This window comes from Anas acuta, chromosome 1 (assembly GCF_963932015.1).
Source record: "Anas acuta chromosome 1, bAnaAcu1.1, whole genome shotgun sequence".
In the NCBI taxonomy this organism is placed as follows: domain Eukaryota; kingdom Metazoa; phylum Chordata; class Aves; order Anseriformes; family Anatidae; genus Anas; species Anas acuta.
In genome coordinates, this window is record NC_088979.1 from 62,487,371 (window position 1) to 62,511,252 (window position 23,882).

Genomic DNA, 23,882 nt, shown 5'->3' on the forward strand with positions numbered 1-23,882 from the left:
TCCTGTGTGGAGCCAGGAGCTGGACTCGATGGTCCTTGTGGGTCCCTTCCAACTCAGGATATTCCATGAGCCTAAACCAGAAGCCCAGGCAGGGATGCCCATACAGCACCAAGCCACTGGTTCCCTGCTGCTTCCCGACAGATAAGGCTGATGCTGCGTGTGTGCACTCAAGAATTGATGGCACCATCTGGTGGTTGTACGTACAACGGCCGAGAATTTCAGTCTTTTCCTCGTCTTTGAAGTTTCTTGTGCAGATTACAGAAACTCGGCTTGCAACACGCCTTACCTGCACGCCTACACCAATGCCTTGCATGCTTCAAGCCAGGTTCTGCAGATCTCTTAAAAAGCCATCTAAAATGTTCTGAACGACTCTGTTGACCTTTCATTTAAAGAAACAACAACAACAACAACAAATAGCTGTATTTCATGTCTAATGAAGTTGTTACCTTGACAACTGGCGGTAGAAAGCTCAACTCAAAGAATAAGTAATTTCTTATCGCAATTAAGTTAGCTAGCTTCTCTGGAGAAGAACACTAAATGCATTTTACTTTCTCCATGCTGCTACATGAGGCAAAATTACAGCTAATTACTTTTAATTCCATTTCCATCCTGTATGACTCATTAATATAATAGCATAGAATAGAATATACCATAGAGGTGTGTTTTTGTTTTTTTTAGTGGAGTGAGCTCTAATAATTTCTAACTGAAAACCAGCACTAGTTCAGTACAGATGTTTACATTGGTGGTCCACCAAGGTAAAAAATATTGTATTGGTTAACTTCTTAAATACAAAGTGCTTAAGTTTGTATTCTGCATGTTTTGAAGCCAATGGTCAACTACCCCACAGTATTTATTCACTTCAGTATTAGATCTTGCATCTGACATTGAGATGGGAAGCACTGACTGTGTTCCTGTAGTACCAATTAATTATAAGGGGAAATTTATTCTTTTTTTATGGCCTTAAGTTAGAGATTGGAGCGAAGGAGGACTCTTGCAGCCAGCTTGAGCCATTCTTCCAAGACTTCTCTTTTGTGCTGTAAGATGACCACATTGGTATAACAGTTATGTTCATGCATCAAAATGCGATTGAATATGCCTTAAATCAAAGGACAAATACTCTTGTTTGAACATCACAATTCAGATGGTAGAGCTCCTCATGCTGGACAGGTCTCCAACCTAGTTTGAAGAGCCCTGGCCCGAGTTACAGATATCTACAGTTGTCTGTACCCTTCCAGCCATAGCAGAGCCTGGAATTCCTACATTGCTGTCTGCTCTGGCACATACTCAACAAGCAAAATCAGTTCCTTTCAGGCAAAGATCCCCCCCACAGCAACCACAGTTACACTGGTGCTCTTGTAGGTTAGTATGTCAGAAGAACTTTCCTGGGAAAGGAGGCCTTTTGGGATGCCTTTTTTCTTAGCAAATATTTTCAGTCAACACACAATGATCAAAGCAAAGAAAAAGAACATCTAGCTCAAGGATGCAGCCACAGGAAAAGTGGAAAGCAGTAGGTCTAAGGAAGGTTTAGACATCCATTTGGTAAAGAATCTAAATGCAAAGTCATCTCCCAGGGTGGTGTTGTACTGCAAGAGGAAGCTGAATTACCTGTAAAGACAGGTATTTTGTGAGATATTAGTGGCCATGTCTATGGAATAAATTGAAGCACCAAAACTTTGTCTGATGGCTTGCTGCCACTGCAGCTCTGTTTCAGACCCCCTCCCCCTCCCCCCCCCCCCAAGCTCTCTTGAAAACAAATCTGCTCTAGAGGAGTAATGCTAAGCTGCATGGGAGTGAGCAGTGTGGATGGGGCTATTTGAACTCAGGACCAAAAATCAGTCCCTGGATTTTGTTTGGCAATATAAGTATAGCCTGTGGGAGTATTGTTAGTTTGCTGACTCCAGCTCTTGTGTTTCTCTGTGTGTCACAAAAGGCATTATCATCTTGGAAGGAGTTCAGATTGGTCTTGGCCTCTATATGGTATCTATATAATCAAAGGTTATCTGATAACAGAGGGCTCTTTAGTCTCACACAAAAGCACAATTAAGTGCATGGAGCTGAAATCAGAGTTAAACAGATTGAAACCATGAAGTAGACACTGGTTGGATGGTAGTAAACTACAGAAACAGCTTTGTCAAGAGTATGTATGTTTCTTGATCAATGATGTCTTTAAATCCCAAGTTTCTTTTTACATGATCTCATGAAATTTATCCAGAATTTATTAACTTGATGCAGACATCTTGGAGCAAAATTACTCTTTCAGAAGGTCATTCTAGAGCCGAGTCTTAAAAGAAGGGTCCTGTGGAGTATTTTTATGGTCAGGTAAAAACTCTTGTTGCCAGGACCTGCTCCTTGGTGAAAGATATTTCAGGGTTCACAGATTAAAAACAGCTGAAAGCACTGGTCAGAATTTCTGATTCAGGTTTTCTGGATTTCAAATCTGCAAAGGAAACATAATCTTTGACATGACCGTAACTGAACTAGTATCTCTACTAAAATCACCATTCCTCAGCTATCAGATAACACACGAGACAACCCAGTGAGGAGTATATTGGATGCATACAAGGGCTTGTCAGCCAAACTGTCATCCAGCAAATGTTTTCTAGGCTAGAACACAAAGAGCTTACACTGAATAAGGGACAGGGGAAGGCTTCAGGGTATATTTCTCAAGAATCTGCAGTATGATGTTCCTCCATTTTTAGTCAGGTAAGTACTGTGCATACAGCCTGAATACATTGATATTACATAGGAGCTGGTAGGGTACTTTAATTTGGTTGCCAGATATTTTTCAGCAAGAAAAATAATTACAAGCCTTTCTTTGGAGAACTCCCTCTAGTTTACAGAGCCTCTCATATTGGCAGGGATAAAGCCCTCTGGTTATACAGCTCTTTTTTCTTTTTTTCCCTGAAATTCCTTTCAAGTTTAGCTGAGTTGCAAATTCTTAAGAATCACATTTTCTTCCCTGCTGTGACTTGTTTTCCTGAGGGAGAGCCGTTGGCATTGTGTCAACCACATACAAATGTCTGAACCATTAGCCAGTACATACGTTGTGTTTGGATGCCAAAGAGCAATTCTCCTGTCAATGGGATGGAAAAAAAGAGAGATTCCTGGTCCCTTTCCTAGCAGCATCTCTCTAGATCTACAGTGTGGTCTCCTCCTTCTTTTCTGCAGCCCCAGGACAGGACCAGAGAGCAAGCTCCCTCAGGCCTCCCAGCTCTTCATCTTCTGCACCACAGAACAGGACAAAAGCCTTCACTATTGAGGAAAACAAGGACTAGTGCAGCTTCTTCTAGCCCACGGTGGACACAGACCTTGCTCCACTGCCTCCCCTTCTTGAGATCTAACAGCCCGCATTTAAACATTCTACACAAATAATTACACTGCAAAAACAGAGGGAATTGAGCAGGATTTGATCCATGTTTAAAATGCCGTTCATATTCTTGTTTCCATAGGTTATAGTCTTCTGCATCTGTAAAGTGCTCCTTGTCTCCTAGACATCCAAAATTCAATTCTGGGTGGAATTTGTTTAGTAAAGTAGAATCAACAGCTTGAATCAAGGGAGATTTACTGTCTACTTCCATCTTTAGCCTTCCTTATAAAGCAGTAGCCATGCTGGAATTTATGCAAGGCATACAAAGCAGGTTAATTACAATTCAGTCCTATGAAAGGTGGTGCCTGGGGCAAAGGGTTTGCAGTCTGCTCTGAAAAGCATCATCTACTTCACCCTTATGGGCTGCCAGCAGAAGAGAATTCCCTTCATTGTTTCCTATTCTCAAAAATGTTTCTAGACTATCAGCAGATGTTTCTATTCTGGGGAAAAAAAAAATAAAATAAAATAAAAAAGAAAAAAAAAAAGTAAAGCTGCTAGAAAGATAGATAGAGGGGATAGAGGGAAGAGGTAGTAACCACCTGCAGAGTTCAGACTGGAACAATAATACTTGGCTTTTTTTTTTCCAGTCGTTTGTCAAAAGACCAGTGCTTTGAGTTGCTCTGTGCAAAATCTCGTGGAGTGAACAAAGTAAAATGTGCCATTTATTCACATTGATCTGAATTAGCAAAGCAAAGCATGTAGAAGTCCTTAAATTAAAAAAATAAATATATATTTAATTATTATTTATTTAAAAAATTTAGGGTATTTAAGTGTATGCTGCATTTTGCCCTTGCAAAAGGTTTCAAAAGGCCAGAGATTTTGTTTGTTTCATTTTTAAGAAGAAACCATGATTAATATGAATAATAATATCATGTAGCAGGAATTGTTCTCTGTGGGTGGATGATTGTCGAGCTGCAAATAGTGTCGATAACCAGGTTTCCAGGTATTCTGTAGTTTTGCTCTGTCACACCAAGGTTGTGAGTTATGAAAGTTCACACTTCTAATACATTTATTTAGTCTTATATGAGAAATTCAAGTTAAAAAAAAATTGCTTATCTATATGCGTATAATGCTTTAAAACTATCATAGCTCTAAAAAAATTTTACAGAACCTGCCTCTAATCTCCTTGTGTGTATGCCCCAGTGCAGTTCTCTCCATGCTCTCATTTACCACTATATGCAGTAAGGTTTTTCGCCTCTGGAGCACTGAGCACTATGTATTTGAACATCTCAGATCTTCTGAAGAGCATGCAAGCTTCAAAATGACAAGCCCATGGAGATAGGCTCATCGTGCCTGAACAATCAGGGTGTGCATGAACCATTTCACACTAATTGTTTAGACCATCTTGATTCTGTAACTTCTGTCTTTCCATTCCTCCTGGGGCTTCTTGCATGGACTTTTAACTTTCTTAAATTTTGGGCTCTGGTCCTGCAGTCCCATCCATTTGGGTGGACCCTTTCAGCCTGGCCCCTTGTGTGCTGTGATGAGTGCCAGCAGGGGGACTTCCCTTTACAGAGATGAGAGGGAGCTTTGATGGCAAATTGCTGGGCATAAACACCCATAGACATAAATTTGTTATTAGATTACTTAGATTTTAATGGGGTTATTTAGAGGTCCCTATCAGTGGTGTGCCATGCCCTGAAAATTAAAAGCAACAGTGTTCCTATGCAACATTGATTAAGCCTCAACCATTTTATTTGAATATGTGTATATTCAATATATACACTGTTCAAATAGTGCATTTAATGCAGCCTCTTTTCCTTCTCTTTAAAGTAAAATAAATAAATAAATAAATAAATCCAAAAAAGTATTATAAATGTAAAAAAACCTACGTTTCAGTCAGCAAGGTATTTGGCATTTCAGATGTGTAGAGGTTAGTGTCTGGCAAAATGCCATTTCCCGCAGTAGTATACTTAAAGATTCAGATATTTGTTATATATACTAAAAGCTTTAAAGGAAAGGGAAGGAGATGAGTTGTATTTCACATATCTGAGTTACGTTACCAGAAGCAGAATAAACAGCCCTTGCTTTCTTGTGGAAAAGTTAATTACTTATATGACACAACATCATTTTAATCAAGGCAGAACAATCAGTTCACATTACAAACCCTATAATTGAGGTAATGTAATCAATGTAAGTAATCAGCTATAACAAGTAATTAAATATCTAACCCCATCAAGCAATAACTAAAATTACGGCTTTGAATAATATCAGCTAATTGCATCATTAGAAACTTGTGCGAAAGCCATTGGTAAATCTAAGTTTTAAACTGTGCAAAGGAGCTCTTGCAGGTATCATTGGAAGGTCTGCAGCCTCATCCTGAGACACATTGGATACAGCACAACTACAGAAAAGCAGCCCTATTCTAGTGTCAGGCTTGGATTTATCACAGATCTGGCGTAGGAAGGTAGGAGTTGTCTTCCTCCTTGGAGTCTTGTGTGGCCCCAGCTCTCCAGCACAGCCAGAGCAACCACTTGTGATGACACAGAGGTTTGCACACACCTCTTTTCTGCCTGCCACCACTGACATGCATCAGCACCCGAGCTGCTGAACCTCCATGGTGATGTGCAGGGATGTCAGCTCTTGCTTCTCTTACTTGTATTGAGAGTCTTTAAAATAGAAACAACAACAAAAAACTGTTTGGAGAGGATTTAACCCCTCCTAACAGAACTGTATCTGTATGGAGCAGACCTGTCTGTGCACATCATGTAGCAGTGGATCAGCTCCAGCATCTGAAGGCTATTTATTCAACTGCAGCAGTACTGCCAGCTCAGAAACTTTCCCAAATAAAGAACAGTGCAACTGAGGCTACCAGCACAAAGCATTTAAAGTGGAACAAAAATCACAGAGGAAAACCAAAGTGAGATAGATCCACGTATGTGTTTTCAACCATGTATGTGTATTTTTCAACCATGATGGTATATAGGTATTCTGAGTGCTCGCTGGTTTGAAAGAGCTGAATGTGAATATCTAGTGCTCCTCGGCATTAAGAGAAGAGAATTCTGTAGCATCTAGTCTTTCAAATTAAATAGAAAGCCTATAAAGAGCCCCTGGAAAGCACAGCATGAAATAAATCTAGTTTGTGAGAGTAAAGATGTGTTTCAGCCATGCCAGCTGCTTTTCCTATTTTCAGCACTGGAGTTGGATTAGTTCTGAATAGCAGACGAGACAGGCAAGGACCCTAGACTGGAGCCCAGCATTTCTGGAAGAAGCTTAGCTCCTAAGTTAAGTTCATGCAAGGCAGACAGAGAAGCACAAGACAGAGTAAGTGGTGTGTGCAGTCTGCAGTGCAGCTCACAACATTGCCATCATGGCATGGCATCACTCAAAGTATTTCAACAAATACTGACCTGACTGCATCCAAAGCATTAAACAAAACTGGGAATGTGTTATTTGCACCAGGAGATCACAAATGTCTTGTTACAGTAGTGGTACAGTCTGGACAGAAGGAAAACCTTTTGTTCCTGATGCTCCAGTCCATTGCAGCCCTTGGGCAGTAGCATAACCTCAAGGCTAGGCTGGTGCACAGAAGTCGGTCTGTGGGAGTCCAGAAATAGCTGGCTCTTTGTGCTCACCCTTCCAAATCCCAGCCAGTATGTACGGGATACTCCTTAACAGCCTGGGACTTCCTATGTTGTTAGTCAAGGTGATGCTCCCAAGAGGACAAAACAGAAGAAAAAATAGGAAGCAAGCACTGATATCACAGGGGAGAAGAACTGCTGAAATGCAGAAACGGCAAGATTGGGAGTCCCACTTGATGAAGTAAAATTACACTGACATTTGGGTTCAAGAAGCTGATGATGAGCTTGGTGGCAATGAAAACAAAAGCTGTTAATAATTCTAGGAGAGACTCACCGTGCGTATTCAAAATATGAAACAGGTAGGAAATATAGAGTTCATTTGTTTCCCATAATTGGTTGTACTTTCCCAATTTACTTCCTTTCATTTAAAAAAAAAATAATAAAAATAAAGGTACAAAATTTTCTTTACAGTTGCTGTCTTTCAGACATCTTTCCATAGTGCTCAAAGCTTTGTTTTATAGCATCTGGCTTTCCTTTCAGGGTTATTATTTATTTATTTATTTATTTATTTTTTAACCTGGGGGTTTGTACATGCTTACAGCCAATTTATTATGTGTTTTTATTTTTTTAGTGAATGTGAGAGAGATGGAGATGCTGTGGCTGGTTCAAGTACCAGCCTCCTTAGCATCCCCAGCACTGAAGGGGCACATTTTTTTCAAGCAGAAGAGAGGATACAGGTCTATAAGAAGCTAACTGGTTTAAAATGGTTATGGTAATTAGTTTGTTTTCTATCAGCTGATGTGGATTTAATATTTAGAATTGAAGAGTCTGGTGGGGAGAGGGTTATTATTTCTGTCCTTCTCTTAAAATAGTGAAATTATGCAAGATAAGTTGTTTTCTGAACACCTCTTCTGCTTCAGAAACTGCAAACTGAAAAACGAATTGCATATTTAGCTGCCAATTAGTAAAATCTGAAAACAACAGTGAAAAAAACCCTTGTGTCTTATTTCAGGAGGTGTAATTGTGTGTGTTGTGTGGGAGTTGCAAGGCTCAGGAGCACCTATAAGATGTTTTGTTTCTTGCAGGTGATACCCTCTTGCTGTCGTAAGATGTTCCTTAATGTCCACCTTGTCACAGCCTGTATGGAAGCTAGTCATAATGTTTAAAAAATAAGCAAAAATTATTTTATTAATGAATGAAAGCACAAAGATACTTATACTGATCATTCATGGGAATCCTTGGGATCTCCTAGCCATGGTCCTACTCAGAAGACACCCATCTTGTCGGGAATGTTGTTGAAAGACTGAGAAATAGTTCTACAGAGAGGCAGTGTGAGGCGGACAGATACTTACGCTCCATCTTGCTCTCCAGAAAAGCATAAGAGCTGGTTGCTAGTAACATCTGTTTGTTCATATTTACATGTCTGCTTCCATAAAGCTTGCGGAGAGCCTGATCTTGAAGGGAGTGATAATCTCCAGTACACTCAGCTGCTGGCACAGGGCTGAGCTGGCACTGAAGAACTGCGTTTTGGTTTGTGTTTAGGATAAAACTTGAAAAATCTTGGCAGCTCCCTCTCCTGTTCGCTGCTAGCTGTGCTGTGGATGAAAAGGACCTGCAAAAAATGTATTAGGAACAAATAGAAAATAAGAAACTTCAAGTTAATGAACCACTGAAAACCTCAGTCTGATTTCGGACTCATCAGTTTTCTTTATATTAGTCTTTCAAATGTGCCTGGGAGCATTTTGTGGTCCCCAGGCCAACTGGTGTGGTAAAGCCCACGTCTTTACTGTTAAAGTCTCTTAGAGTCACAAACAGCATGGCAGTGTCCAAATTGCTTATTGGGAATGGTTCTTGGCCCACACTGATGTCAAACCAGGCCCAGAAATTGTTTTGGAAGAGTGATAGCTTGCCTAGGCCAAAGTTATCGCAGGCCCAATTCTAGCAAGTTATTGGGCTACACGATCAAGTTTCAGGCCTGGGAACAGCCCCTGGCAATGATTAATCTACGCTTCTATCGATGTAGCCATGGAAGTTAAGACTAGATAAATACCATCATTGGAATAAAAACAGCCCTCTCTATGTCATTATTTCAGTGGATTCTTAGCAAGATTATATTTTGTGTATGTAAAGTGTGGCATAAATTTCAGTCAGTCCAATTTATGCTATATCTCCCTTTTCAGAAAGCGGTTTTAAGCATAAGGGAGGTGGAATTTTCCTTATGTTATCCAAAATATGTGTGTTCTCCAAGGAAACAAAAACTGGAATAGAAAAATCTACTTTCCATACCTCACTTAAAACCCACACAACCTCTCCCCCCAAAGATATTCTATCAAGTTCCCCAAAGATGCTGTTCATAGAGTACTTTCCTTACACAAATAATGTATTGCAATGGTCTCACCATCAGATTTTTTATTTATTTATTGTATGCTCTTAAAAGAAGGCTACCAACGAAAACAAACCCCTCTATATTTGGACCTAATCTTCTCTTTCTTGGCGTAAAGCTTTCCGTCTTATCTGTCTGTTTATCACTCCCAGGTTCTACTGTACATGCAAGCAAATATGGAAATAAAAAACGTGCAAAAATATCAGGGAGAGCTACAGTTTTCTCTGTCGGGTTCAAGACTGAGCAATTTTGATTTCCCTGAAATTACAGGGAATAACTGGGTGTCCAGATTTCTTTTGATAACTCTGAAAATAGCAGCGGTAGGCCTTGTAGGAGCCGTGACAGTCAAATTGCAGAGGCGCGTGGGTGTTCTTCAGTAGCCTGATTTTAATATAGCACTGAAGCCAAATCCTGTTTCTGCTGAATTCAGCAGCAAGCCTTCTTTTTATTTCAGTGCATCAAGTTTTCATAGAGTGCCACAAGTTCAAAATTATTTCCTAGAGCAGTGTATTACATGACCATATTTTACCAGCATCTTCCTTAAACAGTTTTGAGCTAGAGCTGTGCAATGCTTCCCACTAACATTAATTTATTAATACATGATTAATAACATATTCCCCTTCTCTGCTTCTTTGAGTAACTCCTTTTAACTGGAAACGGGCAGGCTGGAAAGATCTGCAAATTAAAACTCTGCTGGAGTACACAGAGCTCAATCACCAGTAGGCTGGCCAAAGAGGAAGAAATCCGTACAGAAATTTAGCTGCAAGCTTGGGTTTGTTCATTGATGTTTATACGAGTGGTAGGCACCTTTTCTGCTCTGTGTATGCATATTTAGGTATTTTTTGTTATATGCTAATGATATTTTTATTTTATGTATGAATATCTGTGTGTGTATATATATATATGCATATATATATATATAAAATAGGCAACTATGGTCAAACTTCCATCAGTTTAACTTTAGAAAATGTAGTTTCATTTACATTTATTTATTTATATATAGTAATAAGTAATGATATTAGAGAATATTGTTGCTGTATGCTTCAAAGCCACTGTGAAAAGCAGATAGATCTATATATAAACTTACATATAGTATGTGCACTTATATATAGTATAGCATAGAAAAGTAGCTCTGTCTGTACCAGTGTTGCTCTGAGCAGTAGAATCAAATACTGGTGGCTATCCTATTTTCATACACTGTCTGTAATGAGAAATATGAAAGTACAAAGTCTTTTATGAGCAGTCCATGTGAGCAGTCCCATCATGAATTCTTTCATAGCTTTGAAACATGTCTCATTTGGCTCTGTTTTTAAAGAGGCCAATAAAATCCACTGGGTGCTAATGCAGCGTGACATGCTGTTGGATATTTTTTAAACACTTTTTAATGTCTGTGCGGTGTCTTATTCATGTAAGTGCTTTAGTAGTCAGACAAACTGTAGCACATCTGAGACATGGAAATCAAATTGAAGCTTTTAACACGTCAGCCTTTCGGTATCCCCAGTGTGCCTGTATTTAAAAGCTACATGCTTTAGGCGTTGAGTTCTGCGGGTCTCTGAATAAAGTCAATGTTATCTAACCTTTGTTATTTTTACACACTCATCATTCATTTATTTTGATTTGGGATCACCAGGCTGACGTCACATACGGATGCATTTAGAAGAACAGGATGGATGTAGGAAGCTGGCTATAGCAGCACAGCAGGCTTGCTTCTCACAGTTGGGTGGATGAAGGGATGTACACGTCTGCCATGACTGTGCGTAAAGATGTATTGATGTCCTGATTTTTCCAAGCAACCCTTGGTTGTTGAAGATGGTTCCATGGCCATGAAAGTGAAATTCATGTTGCCAACTCCAGATGCCCAAGCAGTTGTTGACCCACTAGATCCATCCAGCCCTCCTCAAGCCATTCTTCTCATCAACAGGACCACCTGGGCCCCCACGCTCTTGACCATTTTCCCCTTCCAGAATCTTCCAGGATAAAATCGAAGCTTGTTGATGTGAATATGACAGACATGTTTTTCATGGATTTGCTTCTTTTGGTAGAAAAAGACATTTCTACTGCCTACTTTTCTCTCATTTCATCCTGATTTCATCCCCATTCAATAGGTGAATCAGTGCTGGAGGATGGATGGTTCTCTATGAAAAAAAAAAAATATAATAATAATGATTAAGAAAAAAAAAAAAAAAAAGCGCACAGCCTTTGGCTGATCCCATGCTTGCTGTGCTGACCGAGAAACTGCATCCTGTCAGACCTCCCAACCAGATCTGTCCCTCGAAGTCATGGCTGAAGCCTAATGCTTTCCCAGGCCTGTAGAAAAATGCTGTCCTAGTTCAAGACATGGCATGCTGTTTGTGTGATATTTACTTTGTCTCTAGAGAAAAAAAGAGTTACTAATGCATTTTTTTCTTATACTTGTGTGATACAAATAAATATTTTGGATACAGGAAGCTAACCTTTCCCTAACCCTTCATAGTTGGTGTCCAAACTTTCTTAGGTTTGCCAGAAAAATCAGAAAGGCAAACAAGTTGATGGATGACCTTTATTCATTGACTTGCCTGCATTCCTGCCGAGCTCTGCTTTTTTACTGGTTATGTATTTTGGGTCAACAGATTTGTACAGTTCACACTTCATTATCTAACAAACATCGAATACTGAGAAGTGATCTTAAGTAGTGAAGCTCTTTCTGCAGTTCCTGGGTTAGTCCTGGATGGGTCAAAAAGTTTTAAAGCCCATGCTGATGCAGTGAAAGTTAATTGACACGGCTTTCTGCTAAAATCTGAAGTATTCCTTTGCTTGAAAATTAGTGTAGAAAGAAGAAATGGCAGATAGTGAATTTCCATCTTCTCTCTTGGCATTGATCTGACTGACTATTGGCAGTGGCATTTGAGTGCTTTGAAGGCATAGATCATGATCAAGGACTATATAAGTGACAAAAACTTGAAAAAGACTTCTTCAACAACATAAGTTACTCCCACGCTTTGCTTTGGGAGATACATCTTATCACAGAGAACTCTTCAACCATCAAACGCTCCCTAGACAAATATGGTGAGGTCCTGAAATTGGCTGAGGCGTGCACCCTCTAGCCTTACAGGGGCCATTCCCCAAGTTCAGAAACACACATCTTCCATCTAGACAAGGATATTTCATTGAGTCCTTCCTTTATATCAGTTTTTGGAAACTGTCCCAACTCGAAATATAAATTGTGAGCAATTAATGCATCTTTTGCAATAATCATAAACGGAGAAGTAGGCAGAAGCAAATTTATTGCAAATTACTTCTCTGAATGCCTTCATTTCTTCACTATTCCTTGTTTTGAAGTGTATGTAGTAAGCAGAACGCTCAAAGTGTTAGGTGCTTTACCCTGTTGTCACTGTGGGCGTTGTTGAAATCCTTTAAAAGAAAGTCCCATCAAAGTAATTCTTCGTGCTGGGTAAGAAACTGTACCAAGAAAAAGATTGACTGGACAGTTCTCACAGAGCAGTGCTATTCAACATTGGGGAAGGAAGTATTTAATTAGAGGGGTGACGTCCTCTCAAAAAGGGTGACTGGGATAGAGAAAATTAAGTGATACTCACATAGCTTAGTGGCAGAGTGAGGAAGGAAAATGTAACCCTGAGGAGATCCTTTCTGGAAAGAAGCCAGCACTGGAGTGTGCGAGCTGCTTACCCGGCTGTCCGCTTTGGCTCCAGCTCTGCAGGGCTGTAAACATCTGGCAAGGGGACACGGGACATGACGCCTTCAAACTTCCCCCAGACCGAGTACTTTGGCTGTTTTTCTCTCTACAGGAACCCAGACCTTTGTATAACAGAAGGTGCCAGTTTTATTCGAGCGGCGTAGGATTCCTGTATGATGCCTACCAGACAGAGGTAAGCAAAGTCACCTCATTTCTGTAGCATATTGAGGGGCTGGGGAGGAGGGAGGCAGCTATTTGAGAGTGTCTCTGTGCATGTCAGCCATGGGTTGATGGAAACCCAACTGTTTTTTCCTCCCACAAGTGATTCCTTGCCTGTCCAAGCCTCCAAATATTGCAAATCATTACAACCAGTGAGGTTTTGAGTCATCATCAATGTCTGCGCCCAGCACACTACACTGGGACTGGAACAATTCCTAGTCCATCCATACTGTTTAATAGCTGTCTGGAATGTATTTATCACACCGGCATCGTTCTCTAAGGAGGGTTTTGTTGACTTCAAGTGGTATAGGAAATATCTAGAAGAGTCTATCTGCATTGCCCAGAAGGCTTCAAATATTCTCTGTATTTATCCAGTACAGGCCAAGAATGTCAGTGGTTTGTGTGCAGCTTTTTATTATCGCAAGGACATTAACATGGTAGGAAAAGTGCCCATACCCGAACGGCTGGCCTCCTGAGAAGTCCAGATTTAGTTTCTTCTCCTATTTTTCATTTGGCTATTATGGTAAATTGGTGGGAGTGAAAAGGAAATCAGGCAGAACGGGATGGAAAACAAACACTCGTATAACTTGCAAGAAGCCAGATGTCCTTCATCACCATTCCTCCCGTTGCTGTGAAAAAGCATGTGGGGAATGTTGCTGTTAATAATTCTAGACAGGTTAGCAAGGTCTATCGCCAGGCTAACACTGCTTAAATCTCACTGCTCGGGCACCCTGTTGTTGGTTCCAGAAAATGCGTGACAAAAATGTTTCAGTGACCTCCTTGCTTAAAGACCTACCCAAACCAAGCCAGGGTCAGTGACAACACGCTTTCCTGTACTCTGTCCTCTTGTATAGTGTTCATGTGCATTCAGACGGAGACGTGGCCCAAGGAATGCTTCTGATTCCTCTAATTAAAGTGCATAGCTGGGGTCACAGCGAGCACATTTCCCTGCAGGTGACCCCAGCCTTGGGCTTATGGCCAGGCAGCTTCCCCCGGCTCTGCAGATACAGGCGATGTCTCAAGATTGGGCACCCTGAACTCCTGTCTCTATTCTGGGCAAAAATTCCCCTACAAACCTATCTTTTTAAAGTGTATCTAGCTTGTAATAACATTCCTGTCTGCTTGTCCACTGATCTAGAGTCAGCATGTGCTAATTCAGAGTCAATGACCCATGGCATTTGAACTTGGCTTTTGCTTTCCTGAAGTTAGCCAGCTGGTGAGCAGGGGACGTGCTCTGCAGTCCAGGCGATCACCTAAGCAGGAAGGCAGATTGTTTACTGAGTGTGAGTTTCCTTTTGATCACCATCACTCATGGAGTCTTGTTTTCAGTTCTTTCCTTTGCTGATAACAGAAGCAATTTGATTTTATTGCAATCACTATGAGGTGAGAACATCTCTTCAATTGTGCTGAGGGGATAGACAAGGCACAAACAGCCAGAACCTGAAAAAGCGAAATGTGTGGTCACTGAAATGAAAAAAATAGGTCTTGACATGCAGGATACCCACAAATGGCCTGTTTCCACCATCCTTGCTCACACCACACAGCAATTTGTTTATTTTGGTTTATCCACTGATCTCCTAAAAAGGAGTGTCTTGCTCTTTGCATGTTTTAAAAATGCAGTGATAAAAATAGACAACTACAGTAACTCCCTTGGCCAAAAATTCAGTATGTCTTGCAGCCTAGAAGCAGCTGAAAACATGTCTAAGATCTTGCTGAGCTCCCTCTTTGTGGGTCCTAGGCCATTTTGACCCAATACGGAGTGTCAAAACCAAGGCCTTATGTTCCACTCAGTGCAAAAGGACTAGAGCATCCCAACAAAATATCTTTGGCAGCAGGTACATTGGTGTGGTCTGCTCCAGGATCGGTTTTCAGAATGCTTTATGAAATAGCCATGTGATATTTCAGTCACTTCTGAGCTGGATGTTGATTAGTCTGACATAATCGTTGACATTGGTGCCTTTTTCTCCTGCAGTAAATTGCAGGAGGAAGTAAATTCCTTGAGGAAGGCTACAGCTGATTATGCCTTCAGGTCAGCAGAGCCCTTGTGTGAAATTCCAGTACGTTCAAACACAAGAGGAGGAGGTTAATGAAATTAGGGTCATGTCTCAGGTTGAGATACTCTTGTGACAAGTGGGACATAGGCTGTGAACTCCAGTTCTGGGTTGCAACTCAGATTGGAACCATCCTTTTGTAACCTAATTTCAGTTTGGGGTTAGAACAGCTGATTTGTATTAGAGACTAACTAACCATATGTATAGCCTTGTCCTGGGCTGCAAAACAACCCTGAGGCATCACTTTAACTTCTTTTTAGCTTTATCACCCTCTCACTGCCACTGCTCACACAAGTCATGCTGAGGACAACAACCGTAGCAAGTCTGAGACCAGCAGCAAGATGAAATTTCTCAGGTGCTGTGTGTAAGACTTTTTTTTTCTGCCTGGAACGAACACGTGAGGAGTATAGGCACATAGCCAGTGGCTGTTTTCACACTAAAAAGGATGCACAGATCCAAAAGCTGGGAGCTGAGAAATGTGGTGTAACATCTTTGGGTACTGTCTCACAGAGGAATGCATTCATGGCACAGCAGGAGTGAGAATGACTGGCTGACAGATGCTTTTCAAAGGCAGGCATGTATTCTTCAGCAAGCTACTTCTACTCTTTCGTTGTGAGGAATTTTCTGTTCAATAATGTGCTTTATATGCATTTTTTAAGCAAAATACCTCTCAGTTGTTACAGCACGTTCTTTCTATCTAAATAAAAACTATAGCAAGAATGTGTTTGCTGTCCTTTTAAAATGCTTTTAAAATGTGACAGTTCTCCAGGATTTCAAACTCGGTAAACTAAAAATCTCAGAAAACAAAACAAAACCAACATTGCATATAAAATATTCCAGTTGGTCTATAGTGCCACATAGAAGTGCTATATCCTAACCACACCTAAGGATTCATTAACATGATTTCTTGTCTGTGTGGAGAGTGGCTCATGTGTATCTACCCTTATTGTTCCAACATCTAGTCGCTGTAATTCCTGCTCACACAAAGAAATCTTTTGAAGTTTTATATCCAAGAGCCTCTGTAAATGGTAATTACTTGCTGGAGTGCTTGGATCTTTCCTAAGTGGTTTTGTTTGTGGGTTTGGAGATTGTTGCTGTTGTTATTCTTACTTCCTTCTTCAGGAGGATGGTACTAAAAGGAAAGAGCTCCCATTTACCAGAAGCTGCTCAGAAAATTGGCATTTTTGCCCAGTTCCCCACTATAATGGAGTGGGGTTCTTATCTGCTACAGTGGCTTTCCGTAATGTGTCCCTCAAGACTCGTGGTGCCAGTGTCACAGCTATAGGGATCTGCTGTGGACTCTTGGTCTTCAAAATAGCATGGAGCAGTGAAACTGAAAACTCCAGCAGTCCTGGCACACTGTCCAGCCAACACAACAGCCCATAAAACCTGGCGCTGCAGTAGCTGCTTCTTGGGGTCAGTGGGATGACTTGAATGCTGTGCTGAAATGCTGAGATTAGAAGTCAGTCTCTTCTCTTTGGCAGGTGACGTGTTATACCTTAAACAGCAAGTGCCAGCTGAAAGTAAAGAGCAACACGTGCTATTGCTGTGACCTGTACAACTGTGAGAAGTAAGTACCTGTGTGTTGTTCAATAAGCTTTTTGGTGTGTTGTGAAAGAACCACTCAGGCATAGCCCTGTCAAGATTTACTGGTGATCCTTGCAGTCAAGTTTTCTCATTAGATTTAATTAACCATTTATTTTCTACCAAACTCTACCCAAGACAAAATAAATAGGAACATAGGTGTCCTTACAGAGAGATCATGTGGCAGACAAACACAAGGCTCTTTTGTTAGCAATAACCTCTAGATGCATGGGTTTTCACTACGTTGCCAGTGTAGATACAGAAGGCCTTGTGAGTATTTCCTGAAGCTGTCCGTTTGACTTCATCATTACTAAAGCATGAGAAGCCAGGAGATAAGAAGTGAGGAAATGTCTGGGTATGCTTACAAAGACCAGCAGAAGGTTAGCATGGGGTTGCCATGCAGTGATTTATCAGGAGTACAAGGGCGGTTAGGAAAACTACATCACAGCCAAGCCCGCGGGTTTGTAATGTGGAAGATGGATGAAATGAACTCACACAGCTGACTGGCCACCTGGAACACAGAGATTTCAACTGCAAACAGCATCATGTTTTGCCATAAACAAGAGGCTGGAGAGAATTTCCCAGGGTTGAGCTTCTGCCTGACTCACTCCCTGTGGGCTCAGTATCATCCATCATGCACCCCCGTGCAACCTTTCTAACCCTCTCGTTGACCCAGTCCCTCTTCTTCCTTTTCCTCTGTGTATTTCCCATCTTTCTTCCTTCCTATGTCTCCTGGTGTTTGTTTTTTTTTTTCTTCCTCCTTTTCACATGCCACCAGTCCTGAAAAACCTCAGTCCTCTGTAAACTTTGGCTAGCATGCTACAGGACACGAATGTTTTTGGTGTATGAGAATGAGGCTGGCACTATGAAATAAAACACAAGGTTTCCGCTTGAAAGAGTAGTTTTTGCCCATATCCTAACTAAATTAGAGAAGTAAATTTAAATTCAGGACTAGAGGAAGTCTTCTGTGAATATTGCTCAGGCACACAGACACGAGGTGAGTGCAGCTCTGTGGAATGAACTAAAACAGGCCAACCCAGCACAGAAAAGGAGTCTTAAAGGGGTGAAAGCATTCAGAGTTATCAAATAAATTGACTGAAACTCTTGCTTGAAGTATAAGGTAGCAATGAGGAGAGAACAGGAATCCCTAGCAAGATGGGGATTGGGCTCTTCTCCCAAGCACCAAGTGACAAGATGGGGGGAAATGGCCTCAAGTTGCGCCAGGGGACATTTAGGTTGGATATTAGGAGAAATTTCTTTACCAAAAGAGTTGTGCAACATTGGAAGTGGTTGAGTGACTATCCCTGCAGGTCTTCAAGAAATGTTCAGATATAGAATTTAGTAGGATGGTTTAGTGGTGGACTTCAGTCCTAGTTTAAAGGTTGGACTAGATGACCTTGGAGGTCTTTTCCAACCTGAATGGTTCTATGATTGCATGAACCCTCCTCCTCCATCTCCTCAGTGCCAATTTTCTAATACATTGGGTTTGTTGGAAACATCAGAGACTCATCATGGCTGTGACAGTGTTTAATGATATAATTAAAGGTGTATTCTGCCAGTGTAAGCAATCCTCAGTGGACAGCAAAACCTTATGGGAAGAGCAGAGAAGCAGTCTCACTGCTTTACAGACTCAGCAATTCCAATTCCTAGGACAGACAAAGAGAAGCTGGAGGATGCCCTGGTCACGGTAAGTGACTTGGTGTCAGCCATACAACAGGCCAGTACACAGGCAGGGTCGCAAGTCAGACACCCTCAGCCTGATGGCAGCTGGAGCTGTGGCTTTATTTAGTGAAGTGACGTCTGGGCTCGTGTAGGAGGGCCCAAGTGAACTTGACAATAGCAAATCCACCGTGCCAGAACCATATCCCACAACAAATGATTTGACATTTCCAGAAATTCCCGTGCTTGGCTTGGTCCTACCCAGAAGTGTTGTGGGTTTCTCCATACTGCTACCTCTGCAGAGCTTTCCCTAACCACCCTTCCCACTCCTGCCCCACCTGCTGGGGAGGGGGGAACAGAAAAATATTCCACAAACCGCTCGCTTCTGCTTTCCGCCATAATCTGATGGCACTTTCCTAACAGTGCAAAACCAGACCTGGCATTTAACAAATCTTTCCAGCTCTTTTCCAGCTGCTCTAGGAGCTCATTAGTGGGCCAGCACTAAGACAGGTGCTGGGAAGAACTGCAGGAAACTGTTTTCAAATTTTGGAGTAGAATATTTCTCACTGTCAGTGAGGTAATGAGGATTGACTTCACGACATGCCTGATTTACAGTAACCATTGCAGTGTAGAAATATACAGAAATAAAATTTTCTGGATAGTACAACCCATAGTTTAAAGGCACATCTTTATACTGCAGTAAGTTGCATCTGTTAATTTGGAACTGCAGACACCATAACCAGATGGTCAGATAGGTGGGAGTATGGATGATGTCCTTTGCCAGAGAGAAAACTAAGCAGGAGGGACTCCGATCCTCATGCTCTTTATTTCATGACCCCGTCTGCGTTCCCTTTCAGCTCAGAGCAGTCCTCCAGCTACTACGAATTTCTCGGTGTGAGCAGCTGCCAGGACGTGGTTCACCTCTACAGGCTGCTGTGGTCCTCCACGGTGCTCAACATCATCGGGCTGTTCCTGGGGATTATCACGGCAGCCATTCTCGGGGCCTTTAAAGACATGGTAAGGCTCGCGGTCTTCTGCCTTCTGTAGTGACTTCCCTGCTTGTTGACATTATCAGGCGAGGTAGAAAGCCAAGGAAGCGTGAGTGTACAAAGGAGGCACTTTAAACATGTTTCCTGTGTGGTCTGGGAGTCTGCAGTCGCATATTTAGGCGAAGCAGTTGCCAGCTGCTCACAGCTAAGTAGGTCAGGCCTGGTCAATACATGAGTGGAGGGGAAAAAAACAGGCGTCTGCATGAACAGATGCTGGCCCTTCACTTACTGACATCTTTTTTTCTTCTAATTCAGCACTGGACATGGGGGCCAGCACAGGCTTAAAGCATGACTGCTCCCTGTGCCACACTGATAAACGCTGTGGCAGTCAGAAGAGTTTGTGCCAGGAGGGGCAGAGAGCCAAGGGGCTCCCAATTTTCTAGCTCTCAGAAGAATAGATGGTATTTATTCCCCCAGAGAGCTTCCAAACTAAAGCAGGCAGAGGTGCAGGGATGGGGCTGAAACGCAGGAGCAGAGGGGAGGTGTAATAGCAACAAATGTCCTCTTAGTTCCATGGTGTTTCAGGTGACTGTTCAGAGGGGGGAGAATTAAATAGAAAGAAAGGTGAAAGGAAAGAAGAGAGGGATGGAGCAGGGAAGAGAAAGGAGGAGAGCTGAGGGTGATGTGCACTGGGGACAGACTAAAGGAGAGGGGCTGCTTCGAGCTGGCCGCCAAGGACCCGGTCAGACTGGAGGACATCCAGGGCTTGCTCTGCCCACCCAGCATCTTTGCAGCGCTCCTCCACACAGAGCAGTCTCCTCTTCATGGCCTTTACCTGAAATTCACCTTTGTTAAGTTGCAAACATTCGCTTTGTAGCAGGGTGAGCTCAAACCCAAGCAGATCTCCATGCTGTGAGGATGTCCTGGGAGAACTGGAGTCTCTGTGACCTGGTGGGGTCTTGGTGACCTGGTGCATTCCCCGTGCTGGGAAGCAGAGTCCCAGGTCGAGCTCTGGGTCCTCCAACCAAGTGGCAAAAAGCCATGCAAGCAATTTGCAGCAGCTTCCCTCTGGACTTGGCTGGCGTGAGTCTGCTGAGGCTCCAACCTAAAACCTGATCTGAATAAGCTGTTTAATAAGACCTCTGCAGCAGTATTGGGGAAAAAACAAAAAACAAAAACAACTCACTAGCCTAAGGGGAAGGATGAATTTGTGTCAATTAGCTTAGCAGAAGAACCATGCTATGTTTGTGACAGTGTTACTAAAAGAAATCCAATGACCATTTCTTGCTCCTTTGCTTTTTCAGGGTCCTTTTGAGGTATGTACCATGACTGTTTTGTTGATCTGCTGCTTGCTTTCATTACTAACAGAGTAATTCTTGGGAAAAGTGTGGGGGGAGAGGAGGGGAGGGCAAGAAAACATCAAACAGAAGGGAGAGAGAAGGGGGCAGGGGACTGAAATAAGAAAAAGCTTTGAAATGTGTGGGAGAACAATTTTCACTTTCTTTCAGGATGTCACCTTCCCACAGATATGCTCGCTGGCATTTTCCAGGGGGAGCTTTAAAGCCCATTGAAATGCCTCAGGGCATTGCTCTGAGGTTGACTTCCAGAAAACACAAGGCCGGCTGACTAGTCAAACAAAAAAACCAGCATGTTTATCTCTGGGAATGCTGGCAGCCAAAACATGCTGCAAGGAAGAGAGTTTGCAAAACAGCGCAGTTGCTTCTAAATCCATCATGTTTCCTGGACAGAAAAAAAAAATAAAATGTTGTTTTGGTTGTTGTGTGTTTCTTCCTTGTGACAAATTCAGTGCAGACCTTGGCATGCTTGCCGTGGCTTTGCTGTGTGCCAGAGAGTAGTGCTGGCTTAGTGGGAAACCCTTCATCCTTCCCTGAACCCAGGGTATCGGCTCGTGGTGGCCCCTGGGTCACCTGTGGGGCTGTCCCCTGTGATCTGCTGGGGGAGATTCAGTGTTTGTGATGGTACCTTCCTCTCCAGATCTGCCATGAGCCTGGATATAATCTTAAATTCACCTTTAACATAAGGCAGGTTAAGACGTAATGGAAATAGGAGTGTCCAAAACGGTGAAATGCCCTGATCATTTCTTATGTGAGAGGTAAAGTGCATGAAAAAAATCACTTGCTAGTACAAAGAGTTAATCTCAAATCTCTCTTCCCTGCCCTGGTATTCAGCTGATGACTTGGAGATGTTTTCCTGACACACCTTGCCAAGGAATCTGCCTGCCCTGAGTTTAGGGTTGCAGTAATCAGAGTGACCTCTGGTCCTGGAGGAGTATGCTGGCTTTTTATTATTATTATTATTATTTTATTAAATTAGTTTCCTCCTCAGAGTCCTCAGGGGAATGCGGACAGATGAAATATCATTCCTATCTCTCCTTTCCTCTTCCTGCTCACCCTGCTCAAAAGTAAGGAAAATGAAACAAACCCCTAATCACCGAGCTACTTTCCACTTGTTCGTATCTTAGCACTCCCGCAACTAAGGTTGCAATTTGCTGTTAAATTTGTTGTGTGGAGCTGCTCCCTGGCTGGAGATGCCTACACTGATAGTGCTTCCAGGCCAGCTGACAGCTTCTCTCTTTGACTTGGGTGCATGTGTTGGTTTAAAACATCTCCACCTACCCTTGTGTTTTAGATGACTAATTAAATGTAGTACCGCTACTAGAATACCTGATGCAGGACCAGAGGGAATGGCCTCGGGTTGCACCAGGGGAGGTTCAGGCTGGCAATGAGGAGCCATTTCTGCTCAGAAAGAGCAGTCAGGCACTGGGACGGGTTGCCCAGGGAGGTGGTGGAGTCACCGTCCCTGGGGGTGTGCAAGGAGAAGTTGGGCCTGGTGCTTGGGGACATGGGTTAGTGGGTGACAGTGGTGGTAGGGAGGTGGTTGGACCAGGTGATCTTGGAGGGCGTTTCCAACCCTACTGGCTCTGTGGTTCTATGAATACCTGCAAGTCATTACTGGCTTCAGGCTGAGACCAGATAGTCTGATAATAAGATGCTCGATGAGTGGGTTTGGAGTGGCTGACTCCCCAGATCTGTCTATTAGGACTGTTGTGATGTTTGTCCTTAGCAATGGGAGAATGTTCCTGTTATTGGTGGAGAGAACGTGAAAGGATTTAGAAGCACTCTTGGAAGGACAGAAACACCTTAGAGGTCCCAGAGCAGAAATTTGGTAGCAGATTCAGACCAGAAATCTGTATTTCATGTTGTGCAAAACAAGTGTTTCTCGCCTTATGTACGTAGCCAGAGGGATACGGCTGCTCCAGAGTGTCCCTCCTCCAAGGAAGGACACGTTTTGGTTGCTGGTCCTGCCCCAGCCCGGGCGAGCCATGTTGTTGGCCTGAAGCTTTTGGATCTGAGGGAATCTCATGAGCTCCTTCTTGCTACTGCTGTCTGAAAGGCAGTTTCTCTCTTTCTTCCCACCATACTCACCCTGCAGGGCAGATAGAAGGGAAGTGTTTTGAGAGAGTACATCAAAACTGAGAGATTTTCCTTCTCACACGAACTAGTCCTTCTGCTTTAACCTCGTGTGGTACATCAGTGACCTAGATGACATTTTCCATGTAAAAACACAATGAATGCACCCCTGTCTCAATCACGACGTGTGCACTATCTCTGAAGGATGCAGTGGTTCATGTCTCTCACAGATAAGTCCGAAAGGAAATGCCAAAAAAATCCTGGCAGCTGCTTTCAGTATGTGTCTTGCAACCACCAACTTTTATTATTTCAATAAAAAGAGAATTCCATGCTCTCATGTGAAGGAATCTGCTAATAAAAACCAACAGAGCGGAGAGAAACCACTGAGAGAAACCACTGAATTTGTCTCTGTTTGCAAAGCAGAGGGTCACGAAAATATTTCACAGAGCTCTGCTGTCCTTCACAAATGGTTATGTAGCACGGGGTTTTAGGAACACAAGTCCCCCGTCACATTCAACCTTCTGTTTTTTTTTGTGCTTTTTTGGTTGTTGTTGTTTTGTTGTTTGTTTTTTCCTAATTTTATTGGTTGGTTTAAAATGAGCTATTACTTCCTCCTGCAAATTTTATCTCACATTGTGGTCAAGGGACATGCCACTAGAGCCACGAGATATGGTCAAGGAGTCGATACAACTCTGATACAGATGACAATCCTAATTTTGTGCAGTAGATATGAGATATGCATGTAGGGAGTGGTATTGGAAAGCCAGCAGAAAACTCCATTTCACAAGTGAGAAGAAGCTGTGAAAGACAAACAAGTGGTCTGGGCAGATCCATGTAGGAAAGTGGTGAGAAAAGACACGAGGGCATCAGGTAGTTGCTATTGGGAAGAGTCTGCAGCAAAGGGTGAAGGAAGGGTTGCTGGAGTGGGTAAGACGAGGTGGTCAAAGCTGTATGCTGTGCTTTTCAGGGTGTCTCTGGTCTGGAGCCCTGCCAGAGCTTCTGTAA

At 42.4% G+C, this 23,882-nt stretch overlaps 1 protein-coding gene across 7 annotated transcripts in view; it reads left to right on the forward strand.

Moving 5' to 3' along the window:
- The window catches only part of TMEM255B (transmembrane protein 255B), a 63,007-nt gene that overhangs the window by 33,251 nt on the left and 5,874 nt on the right, over positions 1 to 23,882 (forward strand). For 5 of the 7 annotated variants that reach the window (XR_011095508.1, XR_011095514.1, XM_068679235.1 and 2 more), the window contains 3 exons: positions 13,057 to 13,137; positions 16,699 to 16,784; positions 19,315 to 19,486. Coding sequence is in view for 5 of the 7 variants with exons in the window: in XM_068679235.1 (XP_068535336.1) it covers positions 13,057 to 13,137; positions 16,699 to 16,784; positions 19,315 to 19,486 (339 nt within the window). In the remaining 2 variants the exon portion in view is untranslated. The remainder of the gene's footprint in view (positions 1 to 13,056; positions 13,138 to 16,698; positions 16,785 to 19,314; positions 19,487 to 23,882) is intronic. The other 2 variants (XM_068679234.1, XM_068679230.1) reach the window with 1 other exon arrangement.